At 40.4% G+C, this 23,723-nt stretch overlaps 1 protein-coding gene across 2 annotated transcripts in view; it reads right to left on the bottom strand.

Moving 5' to 3' along the window:
* ANO2 (anoctamin 2) overlaps positions 1-23,723 on the bottom strand; it is a 257,292-nt gene that overhangs the window by 2,741 nt on the left and 230,828 nt on the right. For both annotated transcript variants that reach the window (XM_069763409.1, XM_069763410.1), the window contains 4 exons: positions 20,641-20,793; positions 18,882-18,934; positions 17,242-17,423; positions 7,226-7,331 (listed from right to left, as the gene is read on the bottom strand). In XM_069763409.1, coding sequence (XP_069619510.1) covers positions 7,226-7,331; positions 17,242-17,423; positions 18,882-18,934; positions 20,641-20,793 — 494 coding nt within the window. The remainder of the gene's footprint in view (positions 1-7,225; positions 7,332-17,241; positions 17,424-18,881; positions 18,935-20,640; positions 20,794-23,723) is intronic.

Here is a 23,723-nt window from a genome sequence, read left to right as displayed (position 1 = left end):
GATAGAGTACACTACGACTTAAATTAGCAAATTTTTCTAGTTGAGTTTCTAATTTAATAGTTTGAAAGAATGGGGATTAGTTGCAATACCATACACTGCCTAATGTGGCACTGTTTCTGTGATAAAGCACACATTTTTCTAATTTCATATAAACCTTTTGCAGAATTGAGCTATACCAAGAGATAATAATGAGAGTACAAACATAATTCCTCTGCTCAGGGTGCTGGGTAAACTTGGCTGTACATATCTACTTCCCTTATAGCACCCAACAGTGTAGAAATTTAAATGGTTGTCACTCAAAATTTGATATTTATGGCATATCCACATGATATGCCATAAATGTCTGACAGAGGCAATTCCTAGAGATTGTATTTGGAAATCCTATGGCAATGAATGGAGAGAGCCAAGTATGTACAGCCGATTCGCCAACTCATGCTTGGTTGGATGCTATGTGAAACGGGGGATTGAGCTAAACCACCACTCTGGGTATAGGTGTGGGTCTATCAGACATTTATAGCATATATATCTTCTGGACAAGCTATAATTGCCTCTAATTAGACCACTATTTTAGGAATTACATCATGCCTACAAAAATCAGGATTATTTTAAAATGTGGGAGAGGTCCAAAAGAAAGACACATCCACTTCGTAACTACTTTCCATTCTGGCAAAAAGGGTCTCGAAAAGAGGCTATCCAAATCTAATCATTCTATTACGAACCCCTTCATCATTGACTATATTGGTCATAACCTCCTCGCTAAGCAAAAGCTAGCATCCTTGATTAATATTTATACTAACGCTATCCTACTAGATAATTTATAGGATAGCACATAAGCCAATATTGCCCAAAAACTTAGTTTTTTTGCGTCCAAGACCACCGTTAAACTTATCAGTCATTATTATATGACTTAACATCTGCTCTTGTCAGAAGATCTTTGAGTGGCTGTTAGCAGGACCCTAAAACCTCTCTAGACTAAGGTGACCACATGTTAGACCAAACTGGCTGCAAGGTCTACAGTTGATTTTAAAATTTGACAAAAGTTGGTCACAATCCTAACCCCAAGCAAAATCCAGCACCAATTGATTCTTATGGCTGCCAGAGCTATTCTAGAAACAATAACCTAAAAAAATCTAAAGTAAAATCTAGCTAGGGTTAAAATCACCTTGTCAATGTGAGCCACATATTAGTCCATGGTGGATCCAAAGTCTATTGTTGACTATTTTGGTAGACAACATCAATCACAGAGCACTATAGTATTTTTTTTTCTTGAAGGATGAACTAGGAAATTCTGAAGCAAGTTCTGAAGCTTCAACAAAGTTTCGAAAAGGTAGAGCCAGAACAATGACATGGGACCACTGAGGCCACTGATCTTCTACAATGGTCATGTGCTGCTGTAGTTCATCACTACGGGCAGCTCCTAAGCAAAGATCTGTGAGGCTTAAGCATGTATTTAGATTGGTGGTAGACCGATGAGATGACAAGCCCTTTCGATCAAATTTGCTAAATCTTGTCACAGAGCAACAGCTTCAATTGATCATCATGGATGGTAGTGTTTGTTAGCAGAAACCTGAAGTCTAAGTAGACCACATAGCTGACCATTGTTGACCCAAAGTCTAGAGCAAACCTAAAACTCTGACTAATTAGAGTTGGTCACAATCCTCTGAACAACAACAAAAAAAATGTCAGGATGGCATTTATTGAATATAATGGATTCTTGAGCTTTCTAGGACAACCAGACTGGTCTTAAACTCAACACTGCCCTTAACCCAAGTTGGTCTTAATCTTCTCACTAAGCAATAGTTCTTGTCATAATGGCCTTAACTTAAGTTTACAGTTGAGTGTTTTTCTAGCTGAAACTTTAACTCTCTTTAGACCACTATGACAATCTATAATACCATAGTAAAAACTGAGGTCTTTAGATGGCCTAAAAAATATTGACTAAATTGAGTTACAAGGAAAAGTGATTTCCTAGACTAAAAAAAAGTGAAAAACTCAATGTAATTTTCCAGTGAGATTAACAAAGTTATTCCAAATAATATTGTTGGCATTTAAGGTTTTTTTTTCTTCTTTACACCAACATATTAGTCAATTCTTCCTAGAGATTCCGGTGGCTCACAGAGGAAAGATTTGCCAGACTGGAAAGAGTTGACATATCACCTGGAAAGCAATCTTCATGGCAATGGGGTGTTGCATATCAGTGGGATGAGAATGGGCCATGAAGTAGTGAATTGCCTACAAAAAGCACATTTATAGGGGCAGGAATTGGAATGGAAAGGGGTATGATCTACAAAAAAGCACATTTGTTGATCAGAAATTGGTGTGAAAAAGGGCATGGCCTCCAAAATCAAAATTGAAGGGGCTCGACCGAATACAAAAAGGAATGTAGCCTTCAAAGAAAATGATATGCTTATGCTTTTAATGATTCCCCGGTTTTGATTTTAATGATTGATATATCTTACATCAGTTTTATCCTTCTCACTAACATCTAAGGTTGGCAGCTGATTAGAAGATTTTTGGCCTCCGTGCCTAAGTAATTTTCCTGAGACTTTGAGCTCGAAATAGGCTAAAATTCAGCCTCCTAAACTTTTCTCAAAGCAGTTGCTAAAAAATTGGTGATTATAGCTAATTATATGCAAATGACTAGTTATAGTCAGAAACAGATGTCTGTGATCTGCCGGTATCCAGCTTTTGTTTAAAGACGGTATTGTATTTCACTTGATGCACAGATACTTGTCAGACTTTCGAGTATGGTGTTTTTACGATACAAGAAAGGAGTAGCACGATATTCTTTATTTCCATGGAATCACATGTGGTTGCTCAATCATGAAAGCAGAAGAAACAGAAAATTTTCATGGTACAATCAGAAGGTTCGTGCTACATAATTACCTATGGCGTTCATTCGTTAACTCCTCTACTAAGTGCACTGAACCTTTCCAATGAATCAATTTTAAGCTTTTATCCATGCGGTGGAGGAACGACAATCAAAAAAATCGTCTGATTGGTTGCCATGCTTCAATGCAAAACTTTGTAACTGATGTGCAATTTTTTAAAAATTTTTCTATAAATTTGCACGTCAACCGGTTGGTTGCCAAGTCAACAGGACGTCAATGATAAAGTTAGCAGGTTCAAGATTTCTAGTGAATTGAAGAATCAATGGAGAATAGATTTTTTGGAGAATCAATGGAGAAAAGATTTTCTACTCTTGCTCGTCTCTAGTCAATAATTGATAATTAAGCCTTTAAAATATTCTAAATTGATTATTTGGGAACACCTATAAGAAATAGACCTAGTTGAGAAATGATTGGCTGCAAGATAAGATCCAAATGCCTTGTGCTGGAGCATTGAGGCCCACCATTATTTAAGAACTTGTGTCCAGGAGATGACCCTTAGGTAGGCCTGTGATGGGCCATTCTGACCATGTACTGGTTGAACATAAGTAAGATGTATCCTTCCTTACATTCCTTTTCAGTTTGACATATCCCAAGATAAGTAAACTGAGATGACCAGTTTTGAAAAAAACCTGATTTTGTGATACTCTGTCTGGAAATGTTAATGTTATACTGTATGTGCCTCTTTGTGACAACCCAATAAATGTGATGGGAAATACAGAGCATTGAGCGATTTGTCACCATGTCACCAAAATGTATTGAAATTGTATAGTGAGAAATTAGACTCCTTTGATGAAATCGGGAAATTGGGAAATTGGGGGGAAGGCAAGAATAGACATGCCTGTAGGTTAATTGGGTCACAGAAAACCTCAATAATCTCTAAAAGATGTAGGAGGAGAAAACACTCAGTATCCACCCACCAAAAAATGAGTTCTTACTTTAAATTATGTTGACAATATTTGCCCCATTTTAAGGTTGCCTTTAATAACTATTCCACATACCAATACATATTGACTTTTCATAGGTATGCCCCACGGGGTAACCACAGCTGTTGAACCTAGTATTAATAGAAAACAAAATGGTACTGTAATAAAAAAAACTGGATGACCATTAGCCAGAGAGTGCGACAGCGACCGGGCCGGTGTGGGAGAGGGGCCTGTGAACACGAGCAGCTATTTCAGCTGGATGTTGCGTCCGAAAACGGGGAACATTATGCCAGGAAGAAGCCAATGATGGAGAACATTATAACTGGAAAGAGCCTAGGATAGGGGACATTATTATAGGAAGGGGCCAGGATTGAGGACATTATTATGGGAAGGGGCAAGGATTGGGGACATTATTACAGGAAAGGGGGTAAAGGATAGGGGACACTATTACAGAAAGGGTCTAGGATAAGGAATATTGTTACATGAGAGGGCCAACATGTATTCACAAGATCTGGAATGCTACAAGAGCCCATACATCAGAAAAACATACAGGTGGGGGACCAGGTCCAAATTTTGCACAGGGGCCCATCGAACTCTAGTTATGCCACTGCCATTAACTCTACTATCTGTATACTAGCATTAGCAATTTATCTAGATAAGTTCAAGTCAAGACTTTTTTGCAATAAAAAAACATGAAAACATGCCAATTGTGATGGGAGAGATTTCACAAGAGCTATTCAATTCATAAAATTTGATCGTGAAAAGCTGCCAAAATGTAATTGTCGACAATAATTCCTAAGATGTCTGTGGTTTCTGACTCATTTGGTTAGGTTCAGTGCTCTGTGCTCCAGTTTCTCGATAATTACACATTTCATCGGAGAGTGCTAATGAGCGAATATACTAATGGGACCATAAATCTAAAAACACTTGCAAATTATGGATTTGTTGAAGACATTCGGTAACTCGGTAAAAGTGTAAAGATATGGCCAAGTTACCAAGAAAAGAAAAGGCTGTGGTTTGTTTACCGATACAAAAATTTGGGGAGAAAAGCTCAACAAATGGCAGCCAAGAAGACTATAGACTTATGATGTCCAGAGGAAACAAATTAACCGAAGAGGAAACCACTCTTGGTGTTGGGTCATACCACTATGTCCAACCACCCAGGGCCATGGTTGGCCAAAAATGGTCTGCTTGTTTGATATCAGTACAGAAACTGTGGATGGAAACTGACAACAGGCATATTCACACTGCCCATGTCAGGTAAGGGAAGGAACAAGTTTTAGCAGCTTTTTACAATTTTCCCTAGTTGTAGTTATTCTCTACATAGTAAGTTTGGCCCTTACTGATCGCTGTTGTCCAACCGTTGGAGAATGACAATGTCAAGTGAACGCGACAAATTTTGCAACTTTTATGTTTCTAAGCTATATAGTTCCATTGGTATACGTAATAGCTTGGGGACTGCTGTGGATAAAACTGATGGGACCCACAACGATAAAAAAAATGGGACCCGAAAGCCCACCATCAGAAAGGAGCAATGCTTACGCATGCTACTACCTCTGCTCCATTCGAAGCAGAGCCTAGTTGCTAGGGTTCCAAAGCCCCATTTTCGGTTTCACTCTGGGTCGCAAAAGTTATATTCCAGTAATCAGATAATTATTATCTTGGGAAAAAAAAACATTACTTATGATTCATGATTAGTGATGGGCGAACGTGCTCAGTTAACGTCTTATCCAGGCATGCTGGGGCGCTATCCTAGTATCTTGGGCATGCTCGTATATTATGTTCGAGTCCCCATGGCTGTATGATTTGTAGCTGTAAGACAGCCTCAACACTGCCATAAAAACAGGCAATCCCTGCATGTGTTGTGTCTGTCGAACATACAGAGGCAAGGACTCAAACAATAAGATGGGCCTACAGTGGTTCTAAATTAAAAAATACCCTCGCTTACTGGATTCCTTGTCACTCTTCCATCAATATTATGTCCACCTCTTGTCTCTGGCTACATCCGGTGACCACTGCAACCAATCAGCAGCTACTAATTGGCTGCACCGGTCACATTCAGTCCAAGATAGAAAAATGAGATTGGAGACTGTATCTTGGCTCAGACGTAATGTGACCTCTGCAGTCAGTCAATCAGTGTCCATCACAAGAGGAAGTACCAAATTACCTCTCTTCTAGAAGAACGATCTAGTGACAGCTGTTTTGAAAAAAAGTGTTCCTTCTTCTTGAGGAGAGCTAATTTACCCATTTTTTCCCATGGAGCACTGTCAGGAAGTCTTTACGTACCATCTGGATCTGTTCAGTAAGAACAAGTTACCTTCCACAGTCCTAGTATAGAAATATTTTATCATCCTGCTTGATGTAGATTGAAGCTTTAATACATCCATAATGATACTAGTATGTGGATAAACGTCTACTGCTAAACTGGCTTTACTACATGAATTTCCTATCACACTACCGGTCAAGTTGTATTGGTTTTTCTATCACCCAGTTGGCCTTGATGCACTATTTTTCTATCACCCCATTTCCTGAAGTGCGAGACTCTCAAATCACCCTACTGACTCCAATATGTGTATTCACTATTTGTCTATTGGCCTTGTGCATTCATTTCCTATTTCCCTTTTGGCCCATTGTCTTGAATTTGTATCACCATTCTGGATATGGTCTTGGGTTTCCTATTACTCTATTGACCCTTGTGTGTAGATTATTTTTATTTCCCTACTGCCCTTAGTATACGGATTTCTTATAACCCATTTTGTCCTACTGGCCTTGATGGATGGCTCTTCCATAATGCTACTAGCACTAGTTTGATAGTTTACTTTCCAGCTATTTTCCTTAAGGCCCCATACTCATTAGATTAAAGTCAATCAATCTTAACAATATCGGCGAAATTGGCTGAGTCTTCCCGACAGATGAGGATCTCAATGATGGAATTTTAATGGTCGATCTTTTACTTCTGCACGGACATAATCCTCTGCCAGAAAAGTCTGGCAGTGGCTCTTTCATAGTGACCACAGGAGTGCTAGGTAGGGTGAGCACTTTTGTGTATGGAGAAGTTGGCAGAACTATCTGCCAGCTGAACGATAGTTCTGCCAAGAGTGTGTAAAGGGGCCAGGGGTAGAGATATCATTCGTGCAACTTGTTCAGTCACTCAGGGGTCCAAGAGGTAAGTTGGCCCACTTCCACCTCCAAAGCATTATGATGATCTACTGGCCTGCAAAGGGCCCATATGTTGTTGTTGCATGGGGGCCTTTAGTATGTGAACTAGGAAACTAGATTGTAAGCTCCACTAGGCAAATAAAATGTATGCACAATGCTGCAAAATATGATGGTTCTACCTGAATATTGACAAAAAAAATAAAAGAAAACAAAAATTCATGCTTTTGTTTAAAAAAAAACAAAAACACTTACCTGAAAAAGAATGACGAAAGCGAGACGCACAGCTAAGACCGTCCAGTATTGTTTAGAAAAGTCGTATTGATTCGGAGACCAAGGAGGTTCTCGGTAATCCTTATATCTACAAAAAGAGAAAATGAAATTGAGCATAGTTTTTTTTAGGAGATGGTACAATTATAATTTAATCCTATCTGAGTCTCAATCAAGACTGTCGATTTGGTTCCTCGAAAATAAAAAAAATTGTTTACTTCAATTAATCTCTTGATCAGGGCAATTTTGCTTTCAACGCCATACAGATGTAGATGAACATACAACGTTCAGGAATTTTATTTTTCTGGGTTTGTTTTAATAAGTGGACAATTCGTCCTTTTGTATTTGTTCAACATATTCAGATACTGAATATGTTTCAATGTAAGAAAAATGTTAATGACCTTTAGAACCTCCGTCAAACCTCCAAGGAAATTGGTTGTTTCCTTGTGGCAACCCCTTTCCATGTCCACTATTTAAGGGTAGAAACATCATAAAGGGGCCCAACAAGAGCTCCCCAGTTCCACAAAGTGGAAGGTCGATAACAAGCAGCAGATCTTACTACAATAGATCTGATTGGCTCACTGTCACCACCTCGCAGTCCGGGGCGCCTTCTTTCTCTTCCCCGCCTGCTCTTACCTCTTCTGGTCCTGTCCTTAGTCAGCAGGGTCACGCTCCGGTCGTCCGCCGGCGCTCCGGGGTCCGTCCCTGCAGACATGCTGCCCGGGTCCTTGCTCCCATGTCTGCTGCACTTCCTCCTTTCTCTCCCTCTCCTAGGGAGTGCATAGGGGGCGGGCAGGTGAGCTCTCTGGCTTCTTAAGGGGCCAGCCCCTCCCTTCTCACTGCCCCTCCTCCCAGCCAATCACCTGGAGGCATATAAGGATCTCAGTCACTCCTGGACGCCGTCTGGGCAACTTCTATTATCCTGAAGTTGCTGCTCCAGGTCTTATCCTGCTAGGCTTATCAGTCCAATTTGCCTGTCTTACTCTGTGTTCCTTTTTCCCTAGGATCGAGTCTGGTCTCCACAGCATCCGGAGTCCAGTATCCTGTGTGGTTCCCTGCAGTCTTCTTCCTGCTTCCAAGTTCTACATTCAGCCCTATTTTGTTTGTTAATTTCTTCCTACCTCCTACGTCGGTTTAACACAGGTGTCTGCCTCATCGGACCCTCTATTGGTGGTCTAGGGGAAATCCCTGTATAGGGGTCACTCCAAGCCTTGGTCTCCTTAGAGGCTTTCTGGTGTTGTGGCCCTGTGGCCTTCCTTTGGGGTGTCTCCCCTAGTGTTTGTATTACTGTACAATAAAGCGTTTGAACCTGCTTTCCTGGTCTGGTTCTCCCTTCCTGGTATCAGTAACCGCTGTATTTGCGGTCCAGTGGGTCCACCTGATAGACACGTCTGTAGGGCGTGACACTCACTTGGATGTCACAAAGAGGGTCCCCGAGAAGAACTCCCCTAATGTGAAGGGTCTCCAAAAAGGTAATGGCTCTGGCTGCTGATCTGCCCATACGAGCATCATAAAGAGTATCTCCGACAAGGACTCCCCTCAATTTGTCAAAGTGGAGGATGGCCAACAAATAGCATATCTTGCTATAATAAACCTGAGACACTTTTGAAAGCAGGCACTAAGTTCTGAGATCTCCATAAGAAGGGTGTCCGCAACAAAAGCCTTTTTTTCAGGCAAAATTTAGAGCACTACATATAAGCCGCCCCTATTATTATGAGCCTGATCTGCTCATATGAATGTGATGAAGGCAAGCAATCCCCTCTTTTTGGCAAAATGTTGGGTAGCTAACAAGGAGAGGCAAAGTGTAAGTTGGTTAACAAGGAGAGACAAAGTCTCAGGTGACTACTAAGGAGAGGCAAACTTTAGGATGGCTAACATGGAAACGCAAAGTGTAGGGTGACCAACAAGGACAGACAGAGTCTCAGGTGACTACTAAGGAGAGGCAAACTTTAGGATGGCTAACAAGGAAAAGCAAAGTGTAGGGTGGCTAATAAGGAGAAGCAAAGTGTTGGGTGGTTAATAAAGAGAGGCAAAGTGTAGGGTGGCTAATAAGGAGAAGCAAAGTGTTGGGTGGTTAATAAAGAGAGGCAAAGTGTAGGGTGGCTAACAAGTAGAGGTAAATTGTAGGGTCTCTACTAAGGAAAGGCAAAGTTTAGGGTGGCTCAGAAAGAGAGGCAACGTTTAGAGTGGCTAACAAGGAAAGGCAAAGTGTAGGATGGCTAATTAGGAGAGGCAAAGTTTAGGGTGGTTAATAACGAGATGATAAGTGTAGGGTGGCAAAAACGAAGAGATAATGTGTATGGTGGCTAACAAGGTGAGGTTACCACTATAATTGGTCTAGTTCAAAGAAAGACAGACGCTGGGCCCTCTAATTATGGGACCCCAATGGATCAGTCGTTAAAAGGGTTGTCTTATCTTGCCAACATCTTTCTAAATTTACAATTTGGACATGTATGGATCATAGAGTACTCCCTAATAAGGGCTCCCCTCCTTTGGGTAATGTGGAGGGCTGCTAATATCCAATTGCATGTCCTACAATGGAACAAAGACCCTTCTGTCACATACGTAGACACCTGTCCTATAATGGCAACAAAATAGGTGAGAGCCGGGAACCCAGCTTGTAATTTTGCAGCCGGGAGCCCAGCTTGTAATTTTGCACTGAGGTTAGGAACTTCAAGTCTCCTTAAATGCTGTAGAATATATTGTTAGATGCTGCAGAAGAAAGATTGGATGGACACGATTCCTTGAAGGACGTGAGACTATCCTAATCAGTAAGAATCAGGAATTGGAATCCCAGAAAGAGGGAAAAATCCTTGATCTCAAGCTAAGTAGAAGTTAGATGATCAACCAAGTCAATGCCAAAATCTTGAATATTTTATTTTACTAAAAATAAAATAAAATATAAAAAGTTGACTAAATGAGCAGAACTCTAAAACGCAGCTACGTATATGTCATCATGTACATATCCTGTAAATAACTAGTGTATGACCCATAACCTCACGCAAAACGTGCCTCATCCTGAACAGTGGTTTATAACAAGGTATCACATAGCGTAGGATATGGAAACGACATGTACAAATTATGTCATGGTAGAAGAAACACAAAGAAGCCCGAAATGTACGTTTGGTTGGAGGCTGACAGACACGCAGGACAGTTCTTGTCTAAACGAGATGTCATTCATTCCCTGTATGTCGGCGCAAGAGATAAATGTAATTACCTGCCTCAATAAACATGACAGGTGCTAATAAATGTTAGCATATATCTCAGACGGTTGTGCTCAAGCATGGAGATAATGAGTGTCTAGAACAGGATTTCTTGGCTGGAAAGTAGACTTTATGTAACCAAAGGGGCTTCTTCAACTTAAGGATTTTTGTAATATATCTTCTCCCATTTAACCCCTTCACCCCTGAGCCAGACTGCAGCTCACCGCAGAGACAGGTGATGCTATTCAGGAAAGGGTTCATCATCCACCATAAAATTATGGCATACCCTAACGAAAAAAGTTGATTAAGCCTGTTTTCACCCTCGTGACCAGTCCAAATTTTTCAATTCTGACCAGTGTCACTTTATGAGGTAACAACTCTGGAACACGTCAACGTTCCCAAGTAATTCTGAGATTTTTTTTCATGACATATTGTACTTTATGTTAGTGATAAATTTAAGGTGATTTTTTAAAAAGTTTATCTGTGAAAATATCGAATTTTTTGTTTCAAAAAATTTAGAAAATTTCGCAATTTTCAAACTTTTACTTTTTATGCCCTTAAACCAGAGAGTAATGTCGCACAAAATAGTTAATGAATGACATTTACCACATGTCTAAGTTACATCAGCATCATTTTTGAAACACATTTGTTTTTCTTAGGAAGTTAGAAAGGTTAAAATGTCTATAGCAACTTCTCAATTTTCCAACAAAAGTTCCAAAACCAATTTTTTTAGGGACCACATCATATTTGAATTGATTTTGAGGGGCCTACATGACACAAAATACCCAAATGTGACACCATTTTAAAAACCACACCCCTCAAAGTGCTCAAAACCACATTTAATAAGTTTGATAGGCAATGTGGAAGCAAAAATGAAAATTGGACTTCCCACAAAAATGTTGATTTAGCCATACATTTTTTATTTTTACAAGGGTGATGAGAAAATGGACTCTATAATTTGGTGTGCAATTTCTTGTGAGTTCACCAATACCCCATATGTGGTGGAAAACTACAGTTTAGGCGAACGGCAGGGCTCAAAAGGGGAAGAGCGCCAATTGTTTGGCTGGGATAGATTGTTGATATCATGTCACATTTGAAGAGCACCCGTCATGCCAAAACGGCAGAAACCTCCATGAGTGACCCCATTTTGGATACTACATCTTCCAAGTAATTCATCTAGGGGTGTAATGAGCATTTTTAACCCCTTACCGGCATCGGACATACTATACCGTCCGATGCCGGCTCCCCTGCTTTGATGCAGGGCTCCGCGGTGAGCCCGCATCAAAGCCGGGACATGTCAGCTGTTTTGAACAGCTGACATGTGCCCGCAATAGGTGCGGGCAGAATCGCGATCTGCCCGCACCTATTAACTAGTTAAATGCCGCTGTCAAACGCAGACAGCGGCATTTAACTACCGCTGCCGGGCGGCCGGAAATGACGTCATCGCCGACCCCCGTCACATGATCGGGGGTCGGCGATGCTTGTATATTGTAGCCATAGAGGTCCCAGAGACCTCTATGGTTACTGATGAGCGGTGGCTGTGAGCGCCACCCTGTGGTCGGCGCTCACAGCACACCTCCATTTCTGCTACATAGCAGCGATCAGCAGATCGCTGCTATGTAGCAGAGCCGATCGTGCTGTGCCAGCTTCTAGCCTCCCATGGAGGCTATTGAAGCATGGCAAAAGTTAAGAAAAAAAGTTTAAAAAAATGTGAAAAAAATAAAAAAAACATAAAAGTTTAAATCACCCCCCTTTCGCCCCAATCAAAATAAATCAATAAAAAAAATATCAAATCTACGCATATTTGGTATCGCCGCGCTCAGAATCGCCCGATCTATCAATTAAAAAAAAGTATTAACCTGATCGCTAAACAGCGTAGCGGGAAAAAAATTCGAAACGCCAGAATTACGTTTTTTTGGTCGCCGCGACATTGCATTAAAATGCAATAACGGGCGATCAAAAGAACGTATCTGCACCAAAATGCTATCATTAAAAACGTCATCTCGGCACGCAAAAAATAAGCCCTCAACCGACCCCAGATGATGAAAAATGGAGACGCTACGAGTATCGGAAAATGGCGCAATTTTTTTTTTTTTAGCAAAGTTTGGAATTTTTTTTCACCACTTAGATAAAAAATAACCTAGTCATGTTAGGTGTCTATGAACTCGTACTGACCTGGAGAATCATAATGACAGGTCATTTTTAGCATTTAGTGAACTTAGCAAAAAAGCCAAACAAAAAACCAATGTGGGATTGCACTTTTTTTGCAATTTCACCGCACTTGGAATTTTTTTCCTGTTTTCTAGTACACGACATGCTAAAACCAATGATGTCGTTCAAAAGTACAACTCATCCCACAAAAAATAAGCCCTCACATGGCCAAATTGACGGAAAAATAAAAAAGTTATGGCTCTGGGAAGGAGGGGAGCGAAAAACGAACACGGAAAAACGAAAAATCCCCCGGTCATGAAGGGGTTAACCTTCAGGCTATTCACAGAATTGTATATCATTAGGCAGAGTAAATTAAAAATTACAATTTTTTCCTTTAAAATGTTCCTTTGACCCCAAGTTTTTAATTTTCAAAAGGGATAATAGGAGAGAATTGACTCTACAATTTGTTGTTCAATTTCTTTTGAGTATGCCAATACCCCATATGTGGTAAAAAAAACTACTTTTGAGGCGCAGTGCAAAGCTCAAAAGGGAAGAAGCACCATATTAAAATTCTGATTTTGCTGGAATAGTTTGCTGGTGCCATGTCACATTGGCAGAGCCCATGAGGTGCCCAAATAGGAAGACCCCCCATAAGTGACCCCATTTTACAAACTACACCTCTAAATGAATTGATCTAGGGGTGCAGCGAGCATGTTAACACCACATGGGCCTCACAGAATGTTATACCATTGGCCAGTGAAGAAAGAATAATTGCATTTTTACCCTTAAAATGTTGTTTTAGCTCCAAGTTTTTAATTTTTCTAAAGGCTAATAGGAAAAAATTGACCTCTCAGTTTGTTGTGCAATTTCACCTGAGTGCATCAATACTCTACATGTATTCGGGAACTACTTTTCAGGCACAGTGCAAAACTCAAAAAGGAAAGAGCATCATATTGTATTACAGATTTTGTTGCTCTGGTTTGCGGGTGCCTTGACTCATTGCGAAAGCCCCTGAGGTGCCAAAACAGCAGAACTCCCCCATAAGTGACCACTATTTACAAACTATAATATTCAATTAATTTTTCTTGAGTTTCAGTGATCAATATTGACACCACAGGTGCGTCATAGAATTTTATACCATTAAGTAGTGAAGAAAAAATAGTTACATGTTTACCACAAAAATGTAGTTTTAGCCCAAAATTTCACATTTTCGCAAGGAAAGTTTGGTCAAAATGACACCAAAATTTGTCACACACTTTCTGCTGAATGTGACAGTACCACATATGTGGTTGTACAGTACTGCTTAGCCACACAGCGAGACTCAGATGGGAAGGAGCGTTATTTGACTCTTGGAGAACAAATTATCTTAGATGAGAATCGGGGAGCATCAGAAAGGAAGATGTAGGGGATCGGTGAGGGGAGTTTGTTTTTTTTCCCCATTTCTAGCAATTTAAAAAATGTCTACATAGTCCAGCTTCTGTACCTAGTAAACCACCAATGGGCCCTTTGATTGCTGGTCTTTGGACGTCACCTAAGGCTATATTCTCCATATTTTAGTCCTCGAAAACCTCTTTGTTTGTGTTACTCAAGAAGAAGGGGTTCTCAAGGAGATAAAGTATGGTCAGCAAACAGCTGACGACAATGGGTTTGGCTTAAGAAATCCCCAGTGATCAGTTGTGATCACTAGGAGAAGATGATGCCCCAACCGTGGGGAAACATGGATGATAACGATTGCTCTCAGCTTGTCTTCAAGAGCACACCGCTCCCCAGTCTCCAAGCTTTCTGCTTGTCAATTGTGGTGCACCTCTGAATGATTGGCAGTTTAGATGGACAGCTTGGATAAGTTTCTGGCCTAATCTATACAGGAAGCAGAAACAGTTTGTGGGGGTCTTTCACTTAGGACCCCTTTTTATGAATTTCCTAGCCCCATTAGGGCATTAGGACAATGTTATAGCTATGGCCAGGATGCCTGGTACAGTATTGCAACCCGAGCATGGTCAATGTGTTACTTGTTCTTCACTCCAAGTCATAGATTGGGGACCTTTGCGTAGGATCCCCTTTTATAAAGCTTCCATTCCTAGAGAAAGTGACTTCCTTAGTGAGATAATGTAATATAGAGTGCCAAATATGAAATCGATATGAGCCTGAAACCTCCAAAAATGACAGGAGCAAGCACCGTAGATAGGCAAAACCGGCAAATGTCTAATTGTCGAAAATGACCCGATTTACTTTTTGCCCAAATTACAGGCGTCCCTTTAATTCTAAATGTTTGTTTTTGTCTATACGGTATCACACACAGGCATGTACTTTCTGCCTAGGTCCATAGGAAATTATTGTTAACGTGATATTAATTGAGAGAAATGATTAAAAAAAAAAACAATTTCAACATCAAGTGGTGACTCCGCGCTGTCGTTTTTTTTTTTTTCTCGACAGATGGTTTTAATAGTGTGTCTTATATGCCTTATCCTGGAGGGATTGAGTCACAAGTATTATTGTGCTGCTACTTTAATTAATGTAGGTGTAGAAGACTGGTCACGTGTTTTGTTTTTTTTTTTGCGGAAAACAGGCGGTGGCCCCGTGGAACAATTTAGGCTTGAAGTTAATTATAGAAATCTACGCGAAACCCATCACTTCAAACCTAATTATAATTATAGTCTCGTCAGCCGCACACCGTCCGATCTGGAGTCACTAGAAATCCTATAAAAGAGGATTAGGAAACAAATGTTGAGGGATTTTTTTTATTTTATTTTTGTTTTTAGTTTAAAGTGAAAAAGAGGCGATCCTCTAAATTAGTCATAGACTCTCGGAGCTCGTTATTCTCTCTAGAAAACAAATTAATAGGACTTTTGATTTATCTTAAAAGCAAAAATGTTCAAATATCAATGTAGGATGGGAAAACAGGAACAAAGGTTGAAATTATTTTATGAGGGGAATGTTTATTGATCGGATTAATTCTTTTTATATACTGATAGATCGGGCGACTCTGAACGCGGCGACACCACCATTCTGTTGTTGGACTCTGTTCATATGAAACATTCCTTGCTGCACTACGCCAGTGGTTCCTCAGCTTTCCCTGGGCGCTGCTTTGGACTTGTCATCTCTCCCTTCAAATTCTATGGTCTTCCGGTGGTCCTAGCTTCCAACAAGATTCCAGTCTGCAGCACCAACACCCCAGATTCATGAACCCACTCGGACCTGAGGCTTTGTGGATCCACTTCCTCAGGTGAGCCCTACACAGTCCTCTTCCTATCCGAAGAGCTTATTCGCATATTTAAATTCCCAGGTGAGCATTGCGTTTCGCATTGCTTAATTTCCCTCTGGAATTTATGGATAATTTTGATATAGGTATATAAATGACAGATTGTACTGTGACCTCTGAGGAAGCAATGTGCGAAACGCGTGTTGTTTAATTTCCCCCTGGAATTTACGCATAATTTTGATATAGTATTATAAACGACACATTGTAATGTGACCTCTGAGGAAGCAATGTGTGAAAAGCGCGTTGCTTAATTTTTCCCCGGAAGTTATGTATAATTTTGATATAAGTATATAAATGACACATTGTAATGTGACCTCTGAGAAAGCAATGTGCGAAACGCATGTTGATTAATTTCCCCCTGGAATTTATCCTTAATTTTGATATAGTATTATAAATGACACATTGCAATGCGACCTCTGAGGAAGCAATGTGCGAAACGCGCATTGCTTAATTTTCCCCTGGAATTTATATATAATTTTGATATCGGTATATAAATATATAAATGACACATTGTAATGTAACCTCTGAGGAAGCAATATGTGAAACATGCAATGCTTAAATTCCCCCTGGAATTTATGTATAATTTTTATATTGGTATATAAATAACATACTGTAATGGGACCTCTGAGAAAGCAATGTGCGAAACGTGTGCTGTTTAATTTCCCCATGGAATTTATGTATAATTTTGATATAGTATTATAAATGGCACATTGTAATGGGACCTCTGAGGAAGCAATATGTGAAACGTGCAATGCTTAATTTCCCCCTGGAATTTATGTATAATTTTTATATTGGTATATAAATAACACACTGTAATGGGACCTCTGAGAAAGCAATGTGCAAAGCGTGTGCTGTTTAATTTCAAATGGAATTTATGTATAATTTTGATATAGTATTATAGATGGCACATTGTAATGGGACCTCTGAGGAAGCAAAGTGCGAAACACGTGTTGCTTAATTGTTGTCTGGAATTTATGTATAATTTTGATATAATGACATGTGTTTTTTAAGCTATTCAATAAATAATAATATTTTATCTTCTAGCAAAGTGTGATATTTTTCTTGTAGGATTTATGATTCTGTGAATCGGTAATCTGATTTCTTAAAACAACTCAGATCCATATTGGTGATAGATAATCTTTAAAAATAAAGCTTTTCAGAAAAAAGCACCACTTTTGTCCGCAGGCTGCGTTTGGTAGGTCAGTGGTCAGCTGAATGGCAATCTCAGATATGACCTATGGACAAGAATGGCGCTGTTTTCGTGAAATAAAATTAGAATATATTATACTATTACAGTAGCACAGAGTATCCTGAACAGGTAATTTTAGATGCCATCCTTAAAATATCAGAAATATATGAAGAGCTGGTTGACTCTCCTGAAACGTTACCTGCAGAACACAACGTCTTCAGCAAACTGTGAGTTTCCAGGTTGGGTCCCGGGTTTCAGGTGACTGACATTGAAATATGAGAGGGTGTGATTGATGAAGCCATGCATGGTCCCATTTTCACTGTACATGTACTGATACACAAGGCGAGGAATGAAGTCGGATGTGACAGATATGACAAATGCCTGGAGACAAAAAAAATGACTCGTGAAGACAGTTACTCAACCGTTCACGTGAAGACCATAGATTCTGTAGATGCTGAAAAAATGGGGAAATTGGGTGACTTTGACTCATTCTTTGTATTAAGCTATAGGGATATTACATAACTGGTCTCTTAAAGGGTTGCTCCAATACTAATATCCCTATGTGAGGTTGCCTATCAGATCAGTGGGGTCTGACACCCGGCACCCTCATCTTTGGTGGTGGAGCAACTCAATCAACTGTTTAGTTGCCACAGCTGGGTACTGCCGACCTTCACCAATCTGATATTAAAGCCCTACCCTATGGATAGATCATCAATGTCAAAGTAGTGGAAAAACCCTTTAATTCTAAGCCAATCACAGAAGGTGCTGCTCTTATCCTTGGAAGGAAGGACCATTGTTTGGGATGACTCCCCACTCTGGATAATCGATAGGAGGACTCGCTTTTCTCACAGTCTCTGGGCACACAACGGTTAAGACTTCCTTCAGAGGCGTATGCTACAATGGGGCTACAGAGGCATGATTGCTAAGACCAGTGATTGGCTGCAGTGGTCACAAGCTGTAGTTTTGATGACACTGATGTAGTATGTCAAAGATTGGGGGGGCAGTGCTCGAGCGGGAGAAGTTGAGTAAGGCTTATTTTTAGATAAAGCATTAAAGAATAAAATCTAAAAAAAAAACCTTTAACATACATGAGTAGAGATGGGTGACTTGGTTCTACAGAAATTGATTTTGGTACCACTTTCCCACCAAATACAAATTCTAGCAAATCTCTTGTCTATAACATAAATCAAACATTTTACTGGATTCTGATGGCCCAAAATGGCCGAAAATAAGACCCTTATTATCTATCCATGACCCTCGCTGTACCTGTCCCGCATCCAGTCCTCTGATTGGTCCATACTTCTGCTCTATCCATCAATAACATGTCTCTCACCCTACATGTCCACGTGGGGACTAGTCAGAAGGGGTGTCAACCAGAAGAAGCAGGAGAAGACCAAAGAAGAGACGTTCAGAGCTCCAGATGGAGAGCAACAGTGGCGAAACAGGTAGGAGAGGGCCGAGTAGAAGGGAGAATTCGTTTTTTATCCCCTTCCCTACAGATTCAATTTGCATGAAATGTATTGGACACAATTACAATTTACCTTCCCCCTTGAGGGAATCTGCTCAAATTGAATTTTGAGAGATTCCCTCAACACTATCCATGACTATTTATATTAATGAACCAACACGTATTCGTCACGTTTAATTCTCATAAAACACCGGCAGTTTGAATTCACATCTATTATATATAATTATTCCCAAATCTAGTAATTAGAAAGTAAAATTAGATTCAAGGAGTGAAAAGCAAAAAAAAAAAAAAATAATGGAAACTTATTAAGTGACTGCGCCCAACCCAACAATCACTAAGAGTCTTGCCAAAACTGGCCAGAAACTACTTACGTTGATAATGACAGAAAATTTCCCAATTCCGCTCAAAATATTGTACCAAATTCCTGAAAAAAGGATAAGGAAAATATTATTAGTGCGGGTACAAAATACGCAAAGAAGGAATTTACAGCTGCGAAAAATGCAGAGACTTCATAAGATCAAGACTGATTTGTAGCTTAGTTGACTTTTTTCTGCCTTTATGGTTATTTTCTCCATCTGTCATGTCATCATATTGAATGCATCTCAAGCTTCAAAGTAACTTGATGACCCATATTTTGTCCTTGGACAGGGTCAGGGATGGTTTGACTTTGGCAAACATTAAATATACTGACCCGTAAAATTGCTCCTTTCCGAGAAAATAACCATACTATTTGATTTATGATACAGGAAAAATATCATGTTAGCCAGTAGATAGAAAAATTGAGAGTCCTCAGTAGTTAATACCTTTTAATGGCTAACTGAAAAGATAGTAATAAGAAACAGTTTTCGAAACTACTTTGGTCTCTTCATCAGGCTCAGTGCTGGTACAGAGCCTGATGAAGAGACCGGAGTAGTGTGGAAACGTTGATATTTGTTTAAACATTTTCAGTTAGCCATTAAAAGGTATCAATCACTGAGGACTCTCACATTTTACTATTTTTCTATTTGATTTATTAAACTGAAATCAAATTAACACTGAAAAGAAGGATAGCAATGGGAAAGGAAAAGGGAGAGGCAAAGGAAAAGGAAAGGAAAAGGATAGGAAAAGGGAAAAGGATTGGAAAGGAAAGGAATAGAAAAGGAATGGAAAAGGAAAGGAAAGGAAAGGGAAAGGAAGCGAAAAGAACAGTTGGAATAAAAAATGTAAGGATTATAGAAAAATGACGTAAAAAAAGAAATGTGGAGAAAAACTAGAAGATCGAAAAATAAGAAAAAGAATAGACAGAAAAAACAAGGAGAAGATGATGTAGATGAAAAAGGTGGCATAGTAAAAAAAAAGAAGACTGAAAGGTGAAAAAAAGAAGAAAGAAGATGTAAAAGAAAAACCAAAAAGATAAAGTAGTAGATGGAGATGAAAAAAGAAAATGAAAAGGAGGAGAGAAGAAAACAAAGGAGAAAAAGAAAACGGAGAATAGTTAGAAAGAAGAGTTTAAAGTAGAAGATGAAAAAGAAAATTAAAGAGAAAAGGAAAGGAAAGAAGAGGAGTAAGAAGAAAAAAAGCCAAAATAATAGGAAAAAAAAGAAAAGGAAAAAGAAAAGAAAAAGAAGGAGAAATTTAAGTGAAAGGGAGGGAAAAGAAGCAAAAAAAACCACCAAAAACTCAAAAACTAAAAAAAAAAGATTAAAAAAAAATCAAAATTATAACGAAATATCTCACCAATATTGTTTATACATAACCTGTAATAAGGAAAGCGGATGAAGAAAAAAGAAGAGAATGGAGACATAGAAAAAGGAAGGAAAAGTATGATGAAGGACAGAGGGTAAAATTCAGATGGACACACAGCTGCCAACTCGTCACAGTTACAGTACAATTATCCGGACTGGGTCTTGTGACGAGACAGGCACTTGTGTGTCCATAACATGACAGGGATATATTATATCCATAGTAGTAAGCAATGAATTCTCCTACTGAATGACGTCCATCAAAGATTTGGAAAAACTTTACGTAATTGATGCTGTACTTATATTATAGGTTGAACAGTCTTTATTTGTAATAATCTCTTTACGATACTTTCCACAACCGACATTCCTTATAATTACCCCCAATATCATAGGAACACAACTATAATACCTATGTCTTTAGATCGGACGGCATCCGGTCTTCTCAACTCTGCCACAAACTTTTTTGCATCAAGTCTGACTTCAATAATGTTGTTGAGCAGCGCAAAGAGCGGAGCCAAAGGGAAGGAGGCGACAAATAGCGTGACGAACCCAAACTGGATAACTAAAGAGATAAAACAAATAGAACATTAAAGCAGGATAATACATCAGAAAGAATCAAGTTTAAAAAAAATAGCTGAATAGCTCCAAACGTAAAACATGTGTGAGTACAGTAGAATAGTTCCAGGTATTGTGACTAGAGTTGAGCGACCTTGACCTTTTTAGAGTCGAGCCGGGTTTTGCGAAACCCGACTATGTCCAAAGTCGGGTCGAGTGAAATCGGCCGATTATGACGTAAAGTCGGGATCGACCGAAACACGAAACCCAATGCAAGTCAATGGGGCAGCATAGTCGGCAGTGAGTGGGGGCCAGGAAAACACCTAGAGTGGCCATTTTAATGTCAAAACCATCCATTCTTCTTAATGAAGCTTGTCAAGCGTAATTTACCTTATAATAATTGGAAGGCATTTGAAATTGGGGGTCATTTGGCTAAAGTTGTGGGGGGTAGGGCTGGTTCAAGTAATTAGTGGGCCCAGGAAATCTGGACCACGTCACGGCAGTGGAGCAGGGAGAGGTAAGTATTTCAACTTTGCAAGTGCTGTGAACCTGAGCAAGCAGGGGGGGCCCACTCGTTGGCATTGGCACTGGCACAGGGCCCCTCAAAGTACAGCGGTGTGTTTGCACGGCGGGGGCGCCTCCCACCGGCAGCAACACTTTTGCGTACTATGAGAGGCCCTGTGCCAGTGACGTCGCCAACTAGTATTCCTCCCCCCACCTGATGAAGGAACCTGCACTTTCATCTGCACCTTCCTCTTTGTCCCCGTGTAAGGTGGTATGGTATGCGGGAAGAGCAACCTGACTTTCAGCAGGGTCACAATGTTGTTGTGTAGCGTGCACGGGGAATGTTGCGTTATGGGTCAATGTACCAGCAGACTCATCTATCACTGGCTGGGCAATGGGCACGATGAAGTGGAAACACAGATATAGGCCCAAAGAAGAAAGTGGGCTAAATGCAGTTCAAAATTGGTAACACAGGAATAACCAGGGGGCATTGCAGTGGAGGACAACTGGAATGAGAGGCTGACACAGAGAGTAGGGCCAAATCAGTAAGTAGTCGAAATGCAGTTCAAAATTGGCAACCGTAGTAAACAGGCGGCACAGCTTTGTTCAGTGGAGGAGAACAGCAAGGAGTGGCAGACACCGATAGTAGGCCCCAAACCAACTAGTACGCCAAATGCAGTTGTTCCATTTAACCACAATTTAATGAGAGCCTGAAGATAGAAGCTCAGGAAAGGCAACCTGGGGAACACCTTGGAGTGTAACACACCATCTCTCTCCACCCCATACCCATTTTGTATGGCCTAATGCAGTGTACTTTTCTACAACTACTAAACGAGAGTCGGAAGACCGAAGCAATGGCAAGGAAACCTGGGGAACACCTTAGAGTGTAACACACCCTCTCTCTACACCCCATACCCAATTTGAAGGCCTAATGCAGTGTAGTTTCCAAGAACTACTAAACGAGAGCCGGAAGATCGAAGCTCAGGAAAGGCAACCTGGGGAACACCTTGGAGTGTAACACACCCTCTCGCTACACCCCATACCCAATTTGAAGGCCTAATGCAGCGTAGTTTCCAACAACTACTAAACGAGAGCCGGAAGATCGAAGCTCAGGAAAGGCAACCTGGGGAACACCTTGGAGTGTAACACACCCTCTCTCTACGCCCCATACCCAATTTGTAGGCCTAATGCAGCGTAGTTTCCGACAACTACTAAACGAGAGCCGGAATATCGAAGCTCAGGAAAGGCAACCTGGGGAACACCTTGGAGTGTAACACACCCTCTCTCTACACCCCATACCCAATTTGAAGGCCTAATGCAGTGTAGTTTCCAAGAACTACTAAACGAGAGCCGGAAGATCGAAGCTCAGGAAAGGCAACCTGGGGAACACCTTGGAGTGTAACACACCCTCTCGCTACACCCCATACCCAATTTGAAGGCCTAATGCAGCGTAGTTTCCAACAACTACTAAACGAGAGCCGGAAGATCGAAGCTCAGGAAAGGCAACCTGGGGAACACCTTGGAGTGGAACACACCATCTCTCTACACCCCATACCCAATTTGAAGGCCTAATGCAGAGTAGTTTCCAAGAACTACTAAACGAGAGCCGGAAGATCGAAGCTCAGGAAAGGCAACCTGGGGAACACCTTGGAGTGTAACACAACGTCTCTCTACACGACGGAAGGGCTGATTCTTAGGAAGGAAGGCTGTTGGAAATAAGCATTGCGCGTCCGAGGGTGATTATATTCTTATTAGGTATATGCTCACCCTCGGACGCGCCCTGCTTCTTTATTTGGAATGAATGTTTATTTGCAATGTGGTGTTGACTTTCTCTATTATTTTGGTAATTAATGATTTTATTATTTTCATTATTTTGCATCTTCTCGGCAATAATATAAAGAAGACGCGACAGGACAACACTCGGTGGATGCCATATGTGTGTTTTCAATTTAAAAAAACTTTCAGTTAACTACTTGCAGGAGAAAGTAATTGTAGCTGGTGGCCATTTTTAGTACTGTACCAGATTAGAGTTGTGTGTTTGTTTTTAATGTTAAAATGTCTGCATTTGATATCTCACCAGTATTTTCTTTTTTATAAGCAAAATACTTATTTTTATATTTTCTGATGTTGGTTCCAGGGGTACACGGCCAGCAGTGCCCTGGTCAGTGTAGTAGTAGTTGAAAGAATGGACCGCAGACAGGCATCGAAGGCCTAAAATAATAACACATGGCTGTAGGCAATTTTAAATTGGTTCCAGGGGTACACGGACAGCAGTGGTGTGGTCAGTGGAGGCCTAGTGGAAGGAGTGACCGCAGACAGGCATCGAAGGCCTAAAATAATAACACATGGCTGTAGGCAATTTTAAATTGGTTCCAGGGGTACACGGACAGCAGTGACCTGGTCAGTGTAGTAGTAGTTGAAAGAATGGACCGC

Source organism: Ranitomeya imitator, chromosome 4 (genome assembly GCF_032444005.1).
Source record: "Ranitomeya imitator isolate aRanImi1 chromosome 4, aRanImi1.pri, whole genome shotgun sequence".
In the NCBI taxonomy this organism is placed as follows: Eukaryota; Metazoa; Chordata; class Amphibia; order Anura; family Dendrobatidae; genus Ranitomeya; species Ranitomeya imitator.
The sequence above is the reverse complement of the archived record's forward strand: the minus strand, read 5'-3'. Positions and strand labels throughout refer to the sequence as shown.